The 23024-nt window shown below is 41.0% G+C and overlaps 1 protein-coding gene and 1 non-coding gene across 13 annotated transcripts in view; both read right to left on the bottom strand.

Moving 5' to 3' along the window:
* PUM1 (pumilio RNA binding family member 1) overlaps positions 1 to 23024 on the bottom strand; it is a 178510-nt gene that overhangs the window by 30390 nt on the left and 125096 nt on the right. For 9 of the 12 annotated variants that reach the window (XM_043992834.1, XM_043992836.1, XM_043992837.1 and 6 more), the window contains 7 exons: positions 22352 to 22503; positions 12257 to 12395; positions 11092 to 11235; positions 9101 to 9397; positions 7450 to 7686; positions 2438 to 2705; positions 722 to 851 (listed from right to left, as the gene is read on the bottom strand). In XM_043992834.1, the coding sequence (XP_043848769.1) occupies positions 722 to 851; positions 2438 to 2705; positions 7450 to 7686; positions 9101 to 9397; positions 11092 to 11235; positions 12257 to 12395; positions 22352 to 22503 (1367 nt within the window). The remainder of the gene's footprint in view (positions 1 to 721; positions 852 to 2437; positions 2706 to 7449; positions 7687 to 9100; positions 9398 to 11091; positions 11236 to 12256; positions 12396 to 22351; positions 22504 to 23024) is intronic. The other 3 variants (XM_043992840.1, XM_043992841.1, XM_043992842.1) reach the window with 1 other exon arrangement.
* Positions 12089 to 12162, bottom strand: LOC122752359. The gene has a single exon (XR_006356112.1). It is a non-coding gene; the product is annotated as a small nucleolar RNA SNORD103/SNORD85 (small nucleolar RNA).

The following is a 23024-nucleotide window of genomic DNA, read 5'->3' as shown; positions in this document are numbered from 1 at the left end:
AATTTTGTTAAAAACCATCCCATTCATCATTTCTTACAGGACAACAGTACTCCATTATTTTCATAAACCATAACTTGTTCAGCCATTCCCCGATTGATGGGCATCCCCTCAATTTTCCCTACCACAAAAAGAGCTGCTGTAAATATTTTTGTACATATGTGTCCTTTTCCTTTTTTGTTATCCTGGGTATACAAATCTAGTCTAGGTGAAAGGGTATGCAAAGTTTTATAGCCTTTTGGGCATAGTTCCAAACAGCTCTCCAAAATGGTTAGACCAGTCCACAACTCCCCCCACAGGGCATTAGTGTACCTGTTTTCCCACAGCCCCCACAGTATGTCATTCTCCCCCCCCCATCATGTTAGCCAATCAGTTAAGGAGGAAACAGGACCTCCGACTTGTTCTAACTTGCATTTCTCTAATTATGAGTGATTTAGAGTATTTTTAATATGACTACTAACTGCCCATTCCTAAAGGTAGAGTCTCCGCCAAATTTAAAAAAAAATACCTGTGTGTCTATCATCTGTGTGAGCATTTTAACAGCAAAGAAGAGAAACACTAACTTTTGGCAATAAATTCATTAATAGGAAGTATGGAAGGGAGACAAAAGGTAAATCAAAACGGAATATATCATGAAAAAGTTCACCTAGAAAATCTTTCAGAGCCCTGGAGGACTGGGGACTTACAACAATAAACACAACTAAGTGGAGATACTAGGACTTACTTCAAAGAACTTCTGAATAACATAGTTCCCAAAGACATCTACCATTAGCTGGTAAGCAGCCTGTAGAATTTCATTGAAGACAAGCTGGCGTTCAGCTGGTGTGGCACGCTCCAGCTTCAGCTGAATGAATCTGAAAATGAATGGGTAAATATAATGAGATCATTTCAGACAGACATGGAGATTCAGACTGAGCAAAGTGCTGCTATAATCCACGTACAATTTGAATTGAATTAGGCAGGGCTAGTTTTAAAGCAAATTAAAAAGAACCTTTTTGTAAAGCAAAAAAAAAATTTTTTTCTTTGATAAAGTGAATAATCACTTTATCAAATAATCTAATAATTAATCTAATGTATTGGGGCTTATTTTTGTTTCTTTCATTAAAAAAAAAAAAAGCTGATTTTCATGGCTCTTGGTTTCTCAGAGTATGGCACACCTTGGACACACTGGAGCTGATTTACTCCTAAAAACAGGCCCACAGAAATATTCAGGAACCCTGTTGCACTGGATTTATGCTTAGCCTCACACTCAATGTTACCAGTTATCATAAAATGAAGCAAAAGTCAATTAGGATGAATTAATAGGAGCCACTGCAGGAACTCCTTTTGAAATACATGTCCCCGAAGCTGAAGATAACAAGTCTGGACTTTTCCACATGTGGAAAGAAGACCAGAGCGTATTCCTAAAAACTCCCCTAGGACTGAACTACAGGAATTCTTTCAAGAAAAAAACAATCTCAAGTACTGGCAGACAAAATTGCCTGTGAAAGAAGAAGAAGTTTTCTCTTAACAAACCAGATCAAGCAAAGACTCAAGGGAGAAAAAGGCCAAACCGAGGCTACTTGTCTCTGTCATCAGAATATGCCTAACTGTCAACAGCACAAAGGTACAGAAAGGCAGAGGATGAAAAAAACGAGAAGTCCATATTTGCTACTCTAAACTGTTTATGCCCTTTAAAACTAGCCTTGCCCTTGTGCCCCTCTCTCTGATAATTCCAACACTAAAACAAAATGGTGAAGGAGGAAAGGAGGTGAAAGATGCTCTATCTGTAACCACCTGAATAAAATATCGATACAAATGGATATCCAAGTTTTTCAAAATGTTTTACATGACCAGCCATATGCATATCATTTGATCTGTCTTCAGTTATATTAAACTGTGGTCACAAAGAGCCTGTCTCCTCAATTCAGAAAGCACTGCACTCAGGGCAGCTAGGTGGTGTAGTGATTAGAGCACCGGCCCTGGATTCAGAAGGACCTGAGTTCAAATCCGGCCTCAGACACTCGACACTTACTAGCTGTGGGACCATGGGCAAGTCACTTAACCCTCATTGCCCTGCAAAAAAAAAGAAAAAGAAAGAAAGAAAAGAAAAAAGTACTTCTAGCATAGTTCCTTTTCATCAGCTTTGTAGTGTCCTCAGCAGGGAGCCTACCCCAAGCAAAGGTAAATCTGGGAATGTTTCAGTAATGTTTTGATAATCACCTTGACAATATAATTATCTACACAAGATACAAGTGGGGCATCTAAGTGGCCCAGTGGATAGAGCACCAGCCCTGGATTCAGGAGGACCCGAGTTCAAATCCAACCTCAGACACTTGACACTTAACTAGCTGTGTGACCCAAGGCAAGTCACCAAAAACAAATAAACAAAAAAAATACAAGTTACCCAGAGTAGTCCAGAACATTCAGTTCCAACTATTTAAAATGCTGAAGTCCTCACCTGGAGCCATGCTGGTCTTGGGAAAATTCCATGATGTGCCCTGCAATTTCACGCAGCTGTAAGTTGGGGTAGCGGTTATTACGGAAGTCCTCCAAAAGTCTGCTCCGGCCAGAGGGCATGACGTCCGACAAGCCGTAGCGAATTCGAGAAGAAGGGAACAGGGCACTACTGGGGCTAAACAGGCTAGATGCACTGCTTGCACTCCGGTACTTGGCTTCGGCTCCAGGAGCCGCAGAGATGTATCTTCCACTGCCATTGGTGAGCCCTCCTATTGGTCAGAACAGAAATAGTGAAAGAACCATCACAACAGGTCTCTTAAGAGGGTCAGGGAAAAAGGTAGGGGGAGAGCAGCACAGAAAATGAGACTCTGTTGAGGGAGTAAACCTAAACTAGCTGACAGATCACATGTCTCTTCTCTAGCAATTTTTGTTGAGTGGAAGGGACAGCAAACTATGTTCTTGCTTTTCACTGAGAATGAGATACATTCATCATTGATGGCTGAACTGTTACTAATGGGACACCGACTGTTAAGCACAAACTAGCTGAAAATGATCAAGATCCTTCTAGATTATGTGAACACTATGAGACAGCCTCTTTCCCTTCTAGCTATAAGTTGATGACCCCGTGACCTACTACCTGAGGCAACAGCAAGGAGGAAGACAATCAGTCCAAAAAGCCTTGGGCTAAATCAAACTGAGGATTATGGGGAGAGGGGAGATAAAGATAAAGATAAAGATATAGATGAGAAAACCAGAATGCTCTCTGGTCTGTCTCAACACAAGGGCTCCAAAGTGCCAGCATAAAAACAGTTTGCCCCCATTGGGGATGCTCAGATGTGACAACCAAGGAGAGTGATTGACACATTAAGGGCTATTCTGATGAAAAACAGCCAAAGTGACCCATGGGGCCATAAACTGATATGGTCTACCTGATGATATCATACTATCACGAGGTAGGTACAATTATTTGTAAATTATGAAAAAGAACTGCTTAAATAACCCTACTGTGCCAGTAGCTCTGGTCCACAGCTTCTGCTTTAAATAGGAAGCTATGACAATTGAAAGGATTTCACAGGGTAAGAAAAGAGGACTTGTCGCTAAAGACTCTCATCTTTAGCTGATGTCTTTTAAAATCTGTCCTCTTTCTTGGTGATCTTTAACTGCGGAGCTCCAATTTTTGGATGCTGTTTTACTTGTGGTTCAACTGGAATTATGCACATCTAGCTTCTCAAAAGGGACCTGAGCAAGCTGCAGTGGGGGCCAAAACAAATGATCAAGCTCAAAACCCGGATTCACATGTAGGATGGTGGATGGTTTTGTTCACTTGACCTTTCACAACTTTACTTAAAAAAAAAAAAGATTTCCTCATCGTGATCCCATAATATACAGACATCTTTTCTTTCAAAACAGTCATACTTTTAAAAACCATGAGGCAGGGTATGGCATGTTTCTTTCTGGGGGAAGAAGGGGGTTATTAAAAATACATACATACATTTATATACACACACACACACACACACACGCAAAAATTAAGTTTTTCTAAACAACTACTTGGATTTTTACTTCCCCCTTTAGGCACTGTGATGACCAAGCTTACAGGTCACAGGGAAGGTTAACTTCATGATTTATGTTCATATACTACTTTTCATCATGAAATGAAGACTTAAAAAAAAAAAAAGAAAAGAAACTAAAGCTTTAACGTAGTGCCAGCGGGCAATTGTTTCTCTACCTCATATACCATCATCAACAGGAATGGACAGTGAGGGCAATGGAGAATAAGAAAAGAAGCTTCTCAAATCCACAGGCCTGACTCAAAAGTATCTGACCAAACCACTTGTTTTAAGATGGGAAATATAAGAAAGCAAGAATAAATGCCAGAGAGACCTAATCAAAACTCAAACAATCCTTGCTCTCTTAAGATAGGGACAAAAGTAATCCTAAAACTAAATACCAACTTCCACAAATGCTCCTTCCCACCCCCATCCTGGCAAAATGAAACCCCAAGGAGTTCTTTTGTGAAGTTGCTAGTACAATGAAGATTAGGACTGCATGTGTGAGAAGCTATGTCTGGCCTGGAGCTGCCTGCTGAATTTTTGATATACTCATTCTTCCAAAACATATTACTTTAGCTCAACTGCATTTGGAGGCAAATTCACAACTTAATGACTTCTCTTGTCCATTTTTTTTCTATTTCAATGGCTACAATGTTAACCATTGCTCAGAGTTCAGAGAATCATTAGAGTTGGAAGGGACATTAGAGGGGGTGCAGTGGATAAAGCACCGGCCCTGGAGTCAGGAGGACCTGAGTTCAAAACCGACCTCAGACACTTGACACTTACTAGCTGTGTGACCCTGTGCAAGTCACTTAACCCTCATTGCTCCGCCCCCCCCCCCCAAAAAGGGAGGGAAATTAAAGGATCCCAGCATAACCTCATAATTTTATAGTAGACAAAACTTAGTCCCAGAAAGGTTTAAAAAAAAGGTTAAATTTCACTCTTCTTTAAATTTACCTCCATTTTCTGTATATACTTCTACAGGTACATGTTGTCTTCCTCAGGCAAACTGTAAGCCTCTCCAGGGGAGAGACTGTTGAGCATTTTTCTTTGTATTCCCAGGACCCAGCATAGAGCAGGTGTATAATAAACATGTTCATTGATTTGTTACCTAAGATCACATACGTAGTGTCGGAGACAAGATTTGAATCCAGATTCCGACTGCTGGCCTAATGCTCTTTCCACTACACCAAAGTCAAAGCTTAAATGTTAATCAGGAATCAGTCATGCTCAGTTTGCAGTAAGTTTTAATACTTGCCAATTTTTCCTCAGTAAGGACTTATTTCTCTTGGTCACTGCCAAAGCCACCAAACATGCTACTGTATTTTAATTTTGAAGCTAACTTTAATAATAAGGTCTGGTAACCATCTGGCCCACACACATGAGAAAGTGAAGAAAATGAGCTTCAGTCAAAAGAAAAATAATTTCCCATAATACCCTGCTTGGAAGATAGAAGCAGAAAAAGGAATCCAATTCAGTAAGCAGGAGACACAAGGAGGAGTTGCCCAGGACTGGCTGGCTGCACCAGACAACAATGCCACGGCCCCCTGCTTAGCTCCCACAAAGAGGGTGAAAAGACATAGAGGCAGCTGCAGGCAAAGGTGCCAGAGTGGGGAAAAGGGAGGGTTAGAGGAGTGTCCTTGTCCTCCCCGCCTCCTGTGTGGGTCAGGCATCGGCTCTCTCCTGAATGGACGTGATGAAATGCCCACTGCCCACCTTAGGGGCAGCCTGGGGAGAAGGACAATCCAAGCCCAGAAGCGAAGAGAAGGAGGAAAGAAGGTCAGAAGGTACAAGGGAGTGGCATGGGACTGGCCCTGGTCCCCACCTGTTCCCTGAGGCCAGGGGTCATTCTTTTAACATCAATCTTCTCCTAGTGATGCTATGTGGCTGAGGATCATGAGATCTCAGAAGAATACAAAAGGTGACCCAAAGAACACTACAGAGAGACACAATGGGTTCAGAAGTACTATGATCCGCATACTGGAATTAGTGGGAAAGAAATGGACACATGGAAACTGAGCAAGTCACCTTGAGAATTGGAGGAATAACAGGCCATGGGACAGCTACACTAGTAATATTAAAAACCTGAAAGAAAGAACTCCAGGACATTAAGCAATCCCTCTATGGAGGATGAGTAGAAGAAAATGACCAAAAATCCCACAGGATGAGAAAGCAATGAAGAGCTACCATCTGTGCTGGTTAGTGGACCGTGCAGAGTGCCCAAATAGCTCAAAATAAAATTAGCTCCACAACTTGACACTCCACCATGTGAATCAGAATGTCTCACAGGAGAGAAGGTATTTTGTAGAACTATTTGATGGAACCTAGGTGGTGCAGTGATATGGTACTAGACTAGAACCAGGAAGACCGCAGTTCAAATTTGTCCTCAGACACTTACTAGCTGTGTGACCCCGGGCAAGTCACTTAATGCTGTTTGCCTCAAGTAGCACCTACTCTACAGGGTGGTTGTGAGGATGAAATGATAATTTTTGTAAAGTTCTTTGCAAACCTTATTAAGCCTTTAAAGAACTTAGAAATGCTCAATGTTATTATTACTCATTACTACTTTTACTCACCCTAAACTTCTTTCAAGCCTAAAGAAGTATTCTTTATCTCTAGCATGCTGAGAAGTCACATTTTTTCCCTAGAGATTTCATAAATTGTCAGAAATCCAGATATCAATCCTGACCCAATGTTAGGGGGTTCCACTTTAAAGACTTTTTCATTTGGTCTCCTAACTCTTTGTTTTATGAACCACCCCCATGTAAGCTTCAACGACCCTATGATGAAATGGGGAGATACACAAAGAAGGAAACAAGCATGTATAAAACACTTGCTGTGTGCCAGGCTCTTTACAAACACTATCTTATTCGAACCTTACAACCCTGGGAAGGAGATGATATTATCATCAGCATCACCTTACAGTTGAGGCTAAGTGACTTATCCCAGGTCACACAACTGGCAAGTGTCTGAGGGCAGACTTCAGTTCAGGTCTTCCTGACTCCAGGCCCAGCGCTCTCTGTTCACTGTGCCACCTTGCTAAAAACCAATTTGTGAGCCACAAAAGTATCCTTCAACCATTTGTATGGTAAGAGCTAGAAGAAGCAAAGACACTTCTCAAGTAAAGAGAGCAGGCTGACAATGGGAGCCCTACCGATTCCTCTCAAGCTTGTTAGCCGTAGAGTCGCCAGATGAGACATTTGCATTAGACAGTGTGAGGCTTTAAAGAACAATGGAGATCATTTCTGCTACTGCACTTCCCAAACCTATAAACTCCAGTATCAAATTCTGATACTAGATACAAATTAGAAATAATCAGGAACCCAAAGTATACAGCAACAGGGCCAAGTCTACAGGTATAGAGCTGACCCTCTTATGGAATCAAGTGACTATTAATTGCACCTGCAAAGTATTTCTGAGATGTGCAAGAGAACAAGATAGGGCTAATAACAGCTCTTACCCAGGTTCAGACTTGAAGAAGATCCGTGTGAAGAGAGAGAAGGAGGTGGTGTCTGGGAATGCCCTGGCCCCTGACTAGGGAGAGGCATTCCAACAGGTCCAGGAGAGGAAGAAAAGCCAAGGCCATTATAAAAACTGTGTCCAATGGGGGTCAAACTGCTGGATGTTCTCTTATATAGGTCACTGCTGCCAGTCAGGGAGTCTCGGCGGGAGCCACTACCAGTATTTGAGTTTGCCACTAAAATAGAATTGAAACAATGTATATTAGAGCAGCCCTGGGGCTTTAAGAACAAAGCCAATGACATGCTTCTCAAACATGATACATCACAACCTGCTCTGGGTCCTCCCCTTCTACACCCTCGGCCCACCTGTCACCAGGGACGGCATAAAGAGTAGTATGGAATGCCAAGAGAAAGCAGAGCTGACCCCGAGGTGGCTGCTCAAAACACCATATTCCCATGAAACAGACTGCCTTGAAGCAGGCCTGTGTTGTATGGTGGAAAGAGAAAACCCTCACAGACAAATATGGACTCAAAGGAGGAAAACACCACTGAAGAGGGGGAAGGCCAGGCCCAGCCTTTTGGAGATTCTACCCAGCAATGGCACTGCCCTTCATAGGATGATTGGGCAATATTGAAAAACACTGCACAATGGGGGTAGCTGTGATAAGCAGTTCAGGAAGTAGACTCTCTGATCGCTACACAATCACATGATGGGCTCTTTATCACTTAAAGATACTTCATCCCAGACATTACCAACTCCCTCTTCCTCGGCATTCCCAATGATCACAACACATCTCACCCAAGTGGTTTTATCTTCCTTCTTCCCACTTTCCCCAATCCCATGAAATTATAAGCACCTCAGTGTCAACACTCCTTCCAATTTGCCAGAAGAGCAACCTGTCACCTATGAAATAAGAATCCAAGGCCCATTCCTCACTGTCAAAGCCCTTCCAGATAATGTGCTGCTCAGCTAGTTTGGGTCTTCCTCAATCCATTCTACTATTTAGAAAGGCACCTTTTTCCTATAATCTCTAACTGTTCTATTGTCTAGAAAGAAACAACTAAATGGGCATAAGAGATAGTAATAGCAGCAGTGGTAGTAGTAGTAGTAGTAGTAGTGGTGGTGGTGGTGGTGGTAGTAGTAGTAGTAGTAGTAGCAATAGCAGCAGCAGCAACAGTAGCAGCAGCAGCTAGCTTTTCTATAACCCTTCAAGCTTTGAAAAGTGGTTTCCATGTTATCTCATTTGTGTAATCCTTACCACAACCCTGTGAGGTAGCTACTAGTATTATCCTTATTTTAAAGATAAGGAGAGTGAGGTTGAGAGAGTTTAAGTGATTTGCCCAGTGTCACACTTAGCTAGTAACCATCTGAAGCTGGATTTGAACCCAGGACTTCCTAGTTCCAAGTCAGACACTAATACACTGCACCACTTGTCCAGGTAACCTGAGACAAAGTCCTATCTTTACGACCAGGGAAGAAGATGTGTCATATTTCAGAGTGAGTGGCTGGGTATATCGGGCTTTCTTTGCTCGTCAGGTCAAGCTCTCAGTGGCTTTGATCAAGATAGGCTCATGCAATACTGCCAGGGCTCCATCATCAAGACCAGAACATGACCTTCAATCTAAAGGCAGCTCGAGCATGATTGCTACCTGCAGTTCCAAATCCTCCAAGGGCGGATCCCAGAGTGGCTCCAAGAGAGCTGCTGCTCCCAAATCCAAGTGAAGTGTTGGCAGGCTGGGCAGAGCCCTGAGAAAAGAGGGAACTACTCTGTGAGTTGCTGCTCAGTGAGTTGTTGCCATAAAATGAACTGGAGGCCAAGTTGTTGTTGGGCTGCTGCTGGGGCTGGGGCTGAGGCTGCTGGGTTCCTAATGGGCGGAATGGTCCATTTGTGGTGCCTGCAAGACCACCGGCTGCACCATTGGCAGAGGCTGCAGCGGCTGCAACAGCTACAAAGAAGAAAGTCAAACACGGTGGATTAGAGGAAGAGGGTCTTATTTTCAAATAACTTTTCTCTCCCTTAGATACCAATTAAAAAGAAATGGAATTGTCTCAGTTCAGAATCTAATGCATAAACAAGGACAAAATCATACACTTAGAACGAAAACAGGACTTTAGAGCTCATCTAATCCAATGCCCTATTTTATGGATGGGGTAAGTGAAACCCAAAGAGAAGTGTCACCAAGCCACAATTTAAATCTCAGCCTTCTGAATCCAAACCCCTCCCTCTAGTCAAATGCCTTCCTAATCCATCTGTGTTTGCCTCTTTTCAGTCTTATAGATTCTCCTTCAATCTAATGGCTGGAAGAAGGAAGAAGGGGTATACATTTAAGTGAAAAAAGCAAACGACTGTTCATTAAGCAGAAACTTAACTGTCCAAAAGCAAAATAAGCTATCTCAGAAAATAGTGAAGTCACGTCTCTATGCGGAAGCTGGAGCACTACTTATCCGAACTTTTGCAGACAAAATTCATATTCAAGTAAAGGTTGGATCACCTGCCGTCCTGGATCCACTGCAACTCTTGAGCCCAAATTCGACCACCTGTCTCTGAGAACCTATGAAATTGCCTTGTTCCCTAACTCTGCAAAATGTAGCCTCTCCCATTTTTAAAGACTCGGGAGTAGAAAACCCCCAAATAAAAGTTAGCTTAGAGACTCTATACAGCAGCATGCTATTCTCAACTATACTGTAATGATTGGAATGACGCCACCTACTGGAGACTTGCTGTGGGAAAGCTCCACCATGAGGAAAATGCCTCAGAGGCATTGTGGCTTTTCCTTGGCGTCAGGAAATGACGTTTGCTCATGGGTGCTGTCTATCAAGGCTACCAGCCAATCAACTTGAGGAGCCTCCTATGGTCTGGGAGGAGACAGGAAGGAGGAAAGGGAGCCTGCGCAGAGAGCGCTGGAGCTTTTTGGCTTCCTGACTTGATGGTGGTGGCGGCACAGGACTTCACAGGAAATTTGAGGAAAGATAGGAATGCCAGGCTGTTAGAATTCTGTTCTCAATCTTTTTCTTTCTATTTTCCAATAAACCCTTAAAAACCTAAACTCGTTTTATCAGTGATTTTTAGTCAGTTTCCCCCAAAACTGGGGGAACAGATTAGAATCCACATTTAGAATCTTAAATTACACAACACTCCCAGTTATGCTCACTAGAGAATTATCTGTCCTTTGAACTTATTATGGGAGTAACAATAAGCATTCCTACTCGGACAGAGAAAGGCTAAATCAAAACTCCCCCTTTACTTACCCCACAAAGACATGGCTTTTGAAAACATTAATTTATACAAAATGAGAAACTTTGGATATCCACAACCGTTACTATATGATATTAATACTGTGATCCAACTTCCCGTGTTAAGTACGACCGTAAATACCAATAAATAAATACCAAATAGTAAGAACAGATTCAGCTTCAAAATAGTAAGAACAGAGCATCTGCCATCTCTGAACCTCCTTGAATCTCACACACAAAAGAGATCAATGCCAAAGGTGGTGGTGCTTCACAATGAGGTTACTTCTAAACGGTCTAAGGAAAAAACACTAGCCAAGACTCCCCACTACCATCTCTTTTTATTAAAGCAGTGCTTTTAATTACAAGTGCTTTATTAGAGCCTTGTAAGGAGATAAAAGAAACTTACCTGCTTGTGCTGCTGAGGAGCTGATGATGACGGGGGCGGGGGCTACAAGGCGCACAGGAGCTCCCAGACCATTCCTAGCCCCAGCATTGACAACAAGGGCCCCTGTTTGGTCATAATAAGCAGCTGGTGCCAAGACAGGATACCCTGAGGAGGCAGGGACATCAACAGATCAATCCTAAATATAGAGAAAGCACCAGCAATGTGCGACACACACACACCCCCCCTCAGTCACATACAGATGCCTAGATAATTAAAGATGCAAAATTATGAGGATACAGTACTATACTCAAAAGTTTATTCATCAATATATTTTTACTGACTATATCAAGAGTTAAGGCTAAAAATTGACCATATGCATGTGAAAAAACATCATGGACGGGAAGTCATTGATGCTTTCTGTTAAAGAACATGGTCTAAAAGTGACTGATCTAGAAATACAATAGCATAAGTGAGAATCCCTTGGGCCCAGCAAGAGGTATATTATTACTTAGACCAGTTTGGGAAAATAATTAACACTGTGCGTTAGCCACTTTTAACAGTAAGTTAGCCTTGTCCTGTTCCAACTAAGGCTGGATCACTAAGTGTGGTGACGTATTCATACATGGACAGCCATTTTTGATGACTCCCATTCCAATTATCTCTCTAGGGAGCCCCCTTTATCCAAAGGGGATTAAATTATAGTCTGTACATAGCAGAGTGGGGAAAACCTTCCCCAGACAATTCTGATTCTTAAGTCCTGTATACACCTCTACCAACAATTCTGAGGGATGTCAGGAAAAGCAAGAGTCTGTCAAACCAAAGTACGAATGCACTTTTTCCTACTGGCGCCCACATGAAGGAAACCATTTGTTTTAGAAGGAAGCCCTTACAAGAATGCTAGTACTAATATAAACAGTTTAAATGAACCACAAGTCCTGACTCTGATGTGAGGTAAGAACAAACTAGGAAGCTAAAGACAGCAAGAGAACCAAAGTTGAAAAAGCAAAGGGAAGTTAAGACTGGCTCAGAACCAATGATGAGCTCTCATCAATGAATTGTCTCAGTGAGGGCAAGTGTGTCATCCTAGCCAGTCTTCAATGATTTCAGTGGACCAACCACCTGTTGCTGAAAGTCGCTGACCAAGCTATCTCGTGTGACTACTAAGAGAAGACAAATGAAGCCATACCTGGCATCCCTGCGGCCAAGCCCTGCCCAAATGCAAGAGCAGAGTTTACTGCAGCAGCTGCCACAAGGGGATCAGTTTGCTGACCTTGCTGGTTCTGATTTGGGGTCAAAGGACGTTGGCTGGCACCTCCACGAAGAACCTAGGAACAAGGCAGAGAAAATGTACTCATTTATGTTGACTAGGCAGATGGGACAGACCTCCATTCATAAAAGATTTTTTCCAATGCATTCATCAGATAGTATCTACTACTTATTTATCTTTAAGAAGTATATTATTTTGCACATGTATAATCTACATCTGATTGCTTACCGCCTCAGGGAAAGGGGAGAAGAGGGGAAAAGAGATAAAAGTTGTAACTCAAAAACCTTTTTATTTTTAAAAGTATGTTACTCATTATATGGAATATCATATTATATGTCTGTATAAGGGGAAAGGATATTGGGAGAAAATAGAGTAATGTTTAAAAAGGGGGGAAAAGACATTAAAAATTTTTATACACACACACACACACACACACACAAGCACGCACCCACACAACCCAAAAACAACAAAACCAGGACAAGGCCAAAGGACAGATGGAAAAACAGAATATAAAAGATGACAGTGATGATATAATAAAAACAACTACTGATAATTATATGGCACTTTAAAATTCTCAAAGCAACTTACAAATATTCTCTATCTTATTCTAACAACCCGGGGAAGTAGTTGCTATTAGTACACACATTTTAGAGATGAGAGAATGAGAAATAAAGTGACTTGCCCAGGGTCACATAGATCACAAGTTTTTGAAGCTGAATCTGGGTCTTCCTAACTCCCAGCCTACCACTCCAAGCACTCCCATCACCCAGTTGCCTCATACCCCAGTCCTCCCTAGTCAAGTCTTTTATGCCTAAAGCTCTGAGATTAGCCCAGGATCCCATAGCTCATATCACATCTTCCTGGCTTCAGGGCTTGAACTCAATCTACTAACCACAATGTACTACCTGTCCATGTACAAACTAAAAAAATAATTGAATATTTAAAATTACTTAGTTAACCTTCTCATCCCTAAGTCCTCAAATATGCTATGATGCAGCTAAACTCTGGATTCCTTTTGTTCTCTAAAGAGGTGCTTTTCCTGGTTAAATTGTTCATGGTATAACCCCTCTGCCTCCTATATATCCTCTCCCTACTCCCCGCCTTTCCCTGACTTGTTCCTTTCCAACATTCTTCTAAAGCCCAACACAAAAGCCATTGCCTCCCCCATGAGGTTTTTCTCTGACCTAAGCAACACCCCCCAAATAGGTAATGGCATGCTTCCATTTTTGCCCACCCTCCCTGCCAAGAACTTTGTCTGCTATGCTTGGAGACTGTTCATCACTGTCCATATCTCATCCCCATATTAGGATGTAAAGACTGATCTAAATCCCTCCCCTTAGCACCTAAAGGCAGTGCTCCATGTATGGTAGAGCCCCAATAAATCCACTGCCCCAGAGGTTAAATGGCCAAAACCTTCCAAAATATAACATAATTTTTTTTATCCTCAGTGATTAAAATATGCAAACTGAGAAGAATGGGAAAGAAAAGAAGCACTGACACACTACTGGGACAATCATGGTAAATCTTTTTAAAAGGCAATCTACAAGTGAATAAGATTCCTAAGTCATAAGAAAGGATAAATCACAATTCCTGTAATTCTATCCTAAAAGTGAACAAAAGGGGAGTAAAAAATATACGGGGAAGGTAATGAGCATTTATCTGGCGCCTTTTATATACCAAGGACTGCTCTAAGCACTTTATAAATTTCATCTCATCCATGCAACAACTCTCTGGGGAGGTGTTATTATTCCCATTTTACAGTTGAGGAAACTGAGGCAGATGGAGGTTAAGTGACTTGCACAGGGTCAAACAGCTAGGAAGTATCTGAGGCTGGATTTGAATTCAGGTACTCCCGACTCTAGGTTCAGGCCCTCTCCTCCCAATCCACTGTGTCTCCTAGTTAGTTGCCTCTAACAACTAACAAGGCAGCATTACTAGAATTTACAAAGAGCTGGAAAACATGTAAATATCCAACATGACCATTTAAATGACCAAATTGAAATACATTTTTCATACTGTTTTTCTCATTTCTGATGGATCAACTAATCCAAAAACATCTTATCAGATGTGACTTGAACAGCTCATGATATACAGTGAAATAAAGCAAACAAACTGCAGCTACACAATAAAGAATTAACTAGAAAATCAAGTGAAATCATAATTCAGCAAAGGTGTAAGATATAAAACAAACCCACAAAAATGATCAGCATTCCTCTGTATTACCAAAAAATGATCTACCAGAAAGAAAAATTTCATTCAAAATAACGACAGCAGCTAGGAAATATCAGGGAGTCTGATTTACCAAGCTATACCCAGGAAAAGGGTAGATCTGTGGAACTAGCGATTTGTCCAACCATTCTGAAAAGACAGGCTTGGAAGAAGAGAACACGTGGGCCTACATGGGTGAGCAGCAGTAGAGCTGCCCATGGACAGGTGTCACTGGCCCTCAGTTCCTTGATCAATAAAATAAGGAGACTGGAACAGATTATTTTTAAGGCTCCTTTCTGTTTAAAATGTTATGTAAAAGAACTAAGCTGTGACCAACCTCCCGAAATAATACTGCTCTAAGGTTTTGTGTGAAATACGAAGAAAAGTAGGAATCCCAGGCTTGTGCAGGGACTGTCCAAATGCTCTACTCTGGCCACACTGTCCCCACATCCAAGGTTTGACCGATCTCTTATGCATAGCCAGCTGCTGATGTGCTGGGCCACGTTCCAGGCTCCTCTCCATTCACACTCATGCATCATAGGCAGCATAGGCCCCAGATGTCCAAGTGGTCAATTGGTAAGCCAGTCACACTGACAGCTTCTACACAGCCTCAGCTCCTCAAGTGAATGCACAACTAAAAAATTGGCTTTTCACAAAAGGACCCGTTGGACCCATTATTGTCTCACACACAGGATATACTTAAGATGGGTCTTGTGCTGCCCAAGCATATTTAAAACAAGTAGATCGGGGCAGCTAGGTGGCGAAGTGGATAGAGCATGGGCCCTGGAGTCAGGAGTACCTGAGTTCAAATCCGGCCTCAGGCACTTAATACTTAACTAGCTGTGTGACCCTGGGCAAGTCACTTAACCCCAATTGCCTCATTAAAACAAAAAAAATTAAAAAAAAGTGGACCTACCCATTACCTGGAGAATTTTCATCACATGTGTTACCACCTCTATGAGCACTTTCCAGTGTAAATGGAGATAGAAAGAGAGACAGATGGATAGGTGGGTATAGAGATAGATGATACAAAGAGGTAGATATGTGGATAGTTAAGATGAGACTTGACAGGATTAAAGATAAACACCCACAATATATACCCTTGAATGACCTTCATATTAGTCAAAAGGTTTATGGAAAATGTGGAAGAATGTGAATAAACAGATAAAGAGAAACATCATTTCTTCCTAGCTCTAAAGTGATAGAAAGCCATAAGGATGAGTTTACCATTATGGTTTCATCCCATTTCTGCCTTTGGCATCAGAGATTCTGTTTTAGTTACTATGATGACTCACCAAGGGATATTTAGAGATCTGTGGAAGTTAGATACAATGGGCATGAGGATATACATTACATTGCATTTAAAAGCTATTATAAAGTTCTATAAGACTGAAATGCATTATGAACTTTACTTTTTAAAAGTATGCCCAGTTAACCTAGTGTATAGAAATTAGCAAAAGCTGAGCAAGTAATAGAGCTGGAGAAGTTAGGCATATCTGAATACTCAGGAATGACATGTTGCACATGTCCGTACAGTTCTGGATCTTTCAAGATACTAAAACCTCAAAATCAATGGACCTTTCTTTTCTTCTTGCTCAAAGTGTAGACCTTCCTTAATTTCTATTAATTATAATATTTGATCTCATTTATTTAGGTCAGTGGAAGGAAAGCTGGTATCAAGGTAGTTTACGATTTTAAAAAGTAATGGTGGGGAGGGGCAGCTAGATGGCACAGTGGTTAAAGCGCTGGCCCTGGATTCAGGAGTACCTGAGTTCAAATCCAGCCTCAGACACTTAACACACACTAGCTGTGTGACCCTGGGCAAGTCACTTGACCCCAATTGCCTTACTTTAAAACAAAACAAAACATAATGGTGGATATAAAGCCATAGTGGCAGATGACCTTTTAAATGCAACCTGCCAAACACTTAGCATGTTTCAACATTTACCCTCACCTAAAACTAGTTCTGCTATAACTTTCTACAAAATTACTTCAATATGCAAAACCGTACAAGAACCAATAGGCTTGTGGGAAAATGGAGGCAGAAGCACAGCAGTCAAAAACGTCATCAGGGGCCTATAAAAAAAAAAAACAAACAAACCCACAACCCACATAAAAATAGTAGGGTAGTGTTGATACATGTTAAAATGGTGAATATATAACTTCCACCCTAACTAATGGCTGCTGTTCACCAAATGGCCCAGATTCCACAGGGCCAGGCTACAAGAGGCAAGTGTTCCTGGGGAAGAGAGGAACCCAGCCCTCCTTTGACACAATTCTTACTGAACTACAAGATGCATATTACCTTAAAAAAGGACCTGTAAGTTTCCTTGTGGAGGTGAGTTGGAGCCTGGGTACAGTTTTCTTTTCTCCCTCTTTCTCAGGGATGAAATCAAGCATTAGTGGGCCTCAATTTGTCTAAACTGTTCCCTAATATGTCATTGCATTGGAACAAATTCTTATTTTCAAAACAAGTACTTGCTTTTAGAATGCTGTTGCAAATTGTAAGCAAAAAGAAAGTAATGAAAAATCTTTAATAATGAATCGATTTTAGGGGCGGCTAGGTGGCACAGTGGATAGAGCACCGGCCCTGGAGTCAGGAGGACCTGAGTTCAAATCCAGCCTCAGACACTTAACATTTACTAGCTGTGTGACCCTAGGCAAGTCACTTAACCCCAATTGCCTCACTTAAAAAAAAATAAATAAACAATGAATCGATTTTAGTTATTAATGAAAGGCTGTACAACCCTTCCCTCCACCCCCAAGAAAAAGCAAGAGGGCTGATGGGGAAGAATTCATAGAACATCACTTGACTCATGAGTTTGTTAGTCTTGCTAAATAAGGATGACTTGCTGGGAGGAAAATGAAAGGGAAATAAAAACAACAAAAAGAAATTAAGTTCTCATTCTAAATTTTGAAACCATTAAAAGTAAACTGGGGAGGGGGCAGCTAGGTGGCCCAGTGGATAGAGCACAGGCCCTGGATTCAGGAGTACCTGAGTTCACACCCGGCCTCAGACACTTACTAGCTGTGGCACCCCGGGCAAGTCACTTAACCCCCTTTGTCCCCCCCACAATATATATATATATATATATATATATATATATATATATATATATATATATATATATAAATAAACATAAACTGGGGGAAAGGGAGGTATGTTATCTATTATCTATATAGCTTCATTCTTTTTCATGGTTTAACAGGCCTGAAATGAGCTCACCAGATCTAACTGGGCCAACGGCCTGCTAGCCCTTTGGTATTTTTCTGCCTACTAACATATATCTCATAAACCTACAGCAAACCTAATAGGCTTCATTCTCTGAGATACACCCTCCTGTGATGGCTGAGAGCCACTGCTTCAGGAAGTGTCCAAGCTATCCTTGCTTACTTCACCACACACTCCACTCCTGACCCTCTAGAATTGCACACCTTCCACTCTCCTTTCTGGCTCCTTTTGCACGAGTTTTTCTCTCCTCACCCCCTACACCCTCCCCCTTAGAATTAAAGGGTAGAACTGTCTTGTTTTTAATTGTACTTGAATTCTCAGCACTTGACATAGTCCCTGATACAGACAATATTTGATATATGCTTTCTCATTTTATCTGTCTCTGAAATCCCAGTTCAAAGGACAAATTGTGTTGTAATATAGTTGAGGAGTTCTTGACCCTTTTGTATCATGGATACATCTATGGCAGGCTCTTAAAGCCTGCAAACCCCTTCTCAGAAAAACGTGCTAAAATTCATAAAATTATAAAGAAATCAATTATTTTGAATCATACTTTTCAAAAGAAAAGTATTTCTTTATTTTGTTTATTGGATTAAAAAAAGTTAATTTCATGAGGGCAGAAGAACCGCTGGTTTAGACTCTATTGTTAATAAATATCTAATGCTTCCTCATATAATTAGGAAGATCAAAAATAAATATTCTTATTCAGAAAAGGCCTTTACGCCTGAAATCCACATGTTAAATAAAGCCTGATGGAATAATAGAGAGCAAAGATAAAAATATTAAATTTACACAATGTGCAGAGGGTTAGAAAATTCACCAATTTGAAGAAAGCGTGGAATTGTTTCTAACCATTCCCTTTTTCAGTCTGTAAATATAACAAAGCTCAAATGGAATCTGCAGGATCCACCCACATCACTGGGGCAGCTAAACATCTCAAGTAGCTTCTTAGAGCAATATATGTTTACAATTAGGATTTTGGGGAGGGGATTTCAGAACTTGAATGCTTATTGACAGTAAGTCTACCAGAAAGCAGTATTGACAGAAAGTGGTGACAACTGCAAGTGTGTTCAGCAATAAATAAATGAGGCACTCGAGGTATTCTCTAAAGACACCACATGTACATTAGTGCTAAGCATACACAAGCTAATAAGAGCACACCAACAAGTAAATTTCAGGGAATGAGAGGGATGAGGGAAAACTCAAGCTAAGAGCCAACCAAGTACTTCTCTGAAGCCTCCTTAAGAGTGTGTTTGGAGGAGCTTGTTCATTGTCTACTACTCACATGGTGTGGCATAGGGAACAGCTCCAAGAACCATTCAAACCTGGGTCCTCTAACTCCACAGGAAGAGCTCTTGCCAGAAAGCTATGTGGCCACGGTGATTCCACAGAAATGTCCTGAGTTAGAACAAATACTCCCTGGCCTTTCCACTTCTCTGTAAAAGGAAGAGGATGGCGGGCACACAGGGCATCTCAATGTGCTCTTCCTCCCCCAATAGGTCTGAGTAGCACACTAACAAAAGAATACTGAAATACTCATTTCTTCAAGGAGGCAGCCTTTTAGATAAGCCTAGGAAAGAAAGCGCCAGAAAATCATATTTTCAAATGTACATTTTTCTTGTTTTTGAAGTTTTACCTTATACAAATGCAAACTGGCAATGATGACAAAAGCTGTGAACAGTCAATGCTGAAGGTAACCCTGCCACACTGCAGGGAGGAGCTGTGAATTAGTTCGACAGTTCTGGAAATCAACTGAGATTTTTTTTCTGAATAAATAACTGAAATGTCCATTACTGTGGTACCAGGATGTTGTGCTGTTCCACCACTAGGAACATAACCTCAAAAGATCAATAATCAAAAGACTGGTACGATATACAACTAGGTCCTGATTAGAAGGAATAATGAGCCTTGTGGTTAAATGATTAGAATTGCCATTGCATATTTTCCTATTTCCACAGGCCTCCTCTACTTCCAGCTTCTCTTCATATTCATTAAACTCTTATCTGTCATTTTTAAATAGGATAATCGAAGTATATAAATATCAACTACATATGGAACTTCACTATCTCCTAGTGTTATGTTTAATTTGAAAAAATATCAATAAATGTCTACACTGGTCAACAGTGTGATAGAAAAAACTGGAAACAAAGTGGGTGCCCATCAATTGTAGAATGACTGAATAAATTATGTTCTATGAATGCAATGAAATGGACCATTTGACCATAAGCGGACCCTGATAGGACATTATTGGTTAGTGAGTCCAAGGCATTAATTTTAGAAATGAAGAAACTAATCGGCACTAAACCTATGTAAGAACCTAAATAGCAGAGCTGAGAATGCTTTCAACTACACCCCCATTATCTCATAAAAATAACCCAAGGGCTATTCAATATCAGAAAATGCCTAGAAAATGCCCAGTTCTTCCAATGTTCTGACAAAATAACTAGTAAATAAGGCAGAAACTACAGCAAGGCCACAGAAGAAGGTATTTTTTTTTAATTTAAAAAAAAATGTAAAAACAATAACAGTTAGCAATACCAACAAAATTCAGACTCAAGATGCAGGTTTTGGCTTCTATATATCCCAGTTGTCTTATAACCCAATATCAGGACTGAGACAACCCAGAGGTAAATGATAATTATACGGAATGCAGATAAACACAGGAAGAAATATTAATTGATAGTGATGTAAGTAGATCCAGTTTAAAATACACACACACACACACACACACACACACACACACACACACACAGAGGCAGGACACCAACCCAAGACAAGTGAGTTCTAGCTCTGTAAATGAGGGCCACTAATGTCATCACTATAATAATCAGTTTCCTCCTCATCTGCCACTTAAGGAGACTTGTACTAGACAGGTCCCTGAGGTTCTCTTCTGCCATGAGATGCTCCAGGCTTGTGGCCACACAACAGGTCAGAAGGGAAAACTACACACACCCACACCCACACAACGCACCCACACACCCACACACAGCACAGCATAAAATGAAGTCTTCTATCAAATGGCAGCTGTACTATTTAAAAAGGCCTGGACAGCCTCCATGTTTTTACATTGCTTCTCAGCAACCAGGAATCAGCTCACACTTTGCCATTTGTGAACAGCTTTTGCTGAAAGGTCATTGACTGCCTGAAAGCTTGCCTAAGTGGATTTGCTACTGCAGATCACCTTAGGGTAGAACTGTAGCTACTAAGTACCTAAAGAATACAGCAGTGTTTTGAAAACAATACATGTACCAAGGTCTTCATTTATTTCAAGAACTCACATGTAAATATCAGGGGGGCAGCTAGGTGGCACAGTGGATAAAGCATTGGCCCTTGATTCAGGAGGACCTGAGTTCAAATTCTACCTCAGACACTTGACTAGCTGTGTTACCCTGGACAAGTCACTTAACCCTCATTGCCCCCCACGTCCCACAAAAAAGAGTATAACAACATGTAAATATCAGATACATAAAGCATTCTAAATTCTGTAAAATTCTTTTTTTCACTAATTATTTTTTGAAAGATAATCATATAACGCTTAAATTTAATAGAAAAAATGGTTAAGATAATCATAACATGAGGCAGCTAGGTGGCGCAGTGGATAGAGCACTGGCCCTGGAGTACCTGAGTTCAAATCTGACCTCAGACACTTAACACTGACTAGCTGTGTGACCCTGGGCAAGTCACTTAACCCCAGTTGCCTCACTTTAAAAAAAAGATAAACATAACATTATTTTCTTGATGCAGATTATCATGAATTTGCAGGGGTAAGGGTAATAACAGGTGTAGAACTCTGCATATAATGACAGATTTCTTACGGTGCACAGATATATGTTATTCATTTTTTTTTCCTTCTTCCTTAAAAAAAAAAAACCTATGATAGTTGTCTGGGAATGGGACAAACACAGGGGATGGAGAACAAAATAATATCAATAAAGAATATCTAAGAGATTATCTGTAGTTAACACATGTAATTGCTAGAAAACTATTAAGGAAGGAAGGAAAGACTAAGAAATGCAAGATTTGTGTAACTCCTGCAATCTGGGATGCTATGAAGTATAAGTATGACAGGAAGTAAGAAAAACTTTGGAGGCTCTGTGGTTCTTTCTCATTTTACAAAGGAGAACACTATGGCTCAGAAAACACAGAGCCAGGGAGCAGGATAGCTGGTGCAGAAGAGAGTGAATGAAGAACACAATGTGTCACTGACAGTACTGTCAATGGACAGTTTAAGGTATCAACATGTACAATGAAGAATAGAATATTTGCAGCTAAAGTCTTTTCTGTGAAGTGTAACAAGCACAAACATGTATGATGTACTTAAAAGTTAGATGCAATTTGTTTAGTTCTTTGAGTGAGATACTGGGAGTTGATCAGGACAACTTCTGTTACTAAGCCATACAAATAAAAGTGGCTAAGAGATGGAAGACTTGGAAAGGGAACAGCTGACTTCTGTGGATTCACATCATGCATTTTTCTTCTCTGTAAAAAATATCCCCTTGAATTTGCACAATGACCAAAATGATGTCTTTAGGTATTCACGCTCTTATTGAAGCCCAACAGAGACAGGCATATACCTGCTGCTGCCCTTGCTGAGTTTGCTGAGTGGTCTGCTGGTTAGCTGAATTACTTGCTGCAGCGGCAGCGGCAGCTTGCTGTTGGAAAAGACTGGCAGGATAGACTCCCCAGGGCGTAACTCCATAATACTGGTGAGGGACCACAGCAGGCCCTAAAATGGTAAAGAAAAGTAAATTAAGTTTGAATTAGGAAAAAACAATATTAGGAATTACAAGCAGAACAAGTTTACAACTCAGCAAGTGGAATCTATCATCTATGAGAAGCCATGAGTTGGACAAAACTGGCTTTGAAGTCCCCCATGGACTTGGAGGTTCTAGGATTACTTTGCACTTTACTAAGTTCTTGTCAGAGCTTCTGGAAGAGGACCTGACAGGAAAAGTCAGTAACCACTGATAAGTATCTACAACGTGTCAGGCCCGGTGCTAAGCACCCAGTGACACAAAGAAAGACATGGTTAATTACATTTTGTTTTAATTGTGTCCGTTAAATATTCTTCCACTTTCATTAATCTGGTTATTTTATAATTTAAAAATATTCACCCATGTCATCCAATTCTGACAATTGTTTTTGTCGGTTGTTTGGTTGTTGGGCCCCCCCCCCCCCCCCCGGCGGCATGTCGCAATACCCAGCATCACACAGCTAGTGAGTATCAAGTGTCTGAGGCTGGATTTG

This window comes from Dromiciops gliroides, chromosome 3 (genome assembly GCF_019393635.1).
Source record: "Dromiciops gliroides isolate mDroGli1 chromosome 3, mDroGli1.pri, whole genome shotgun sequence".
Taxonomy (NCBI): domain Eukaryota; kingdom Metazoa; phylum Chordata; class Mammalia; order Microbiotheria; family Microbiotheriidae; genus Dromiciops; species Dromiciops gliroides.
The sequence above is the reverse complement of the archived record's forward strand: the minus strand, read 5'-3'. Positions and strand labels throughout refer to the sequence as shown.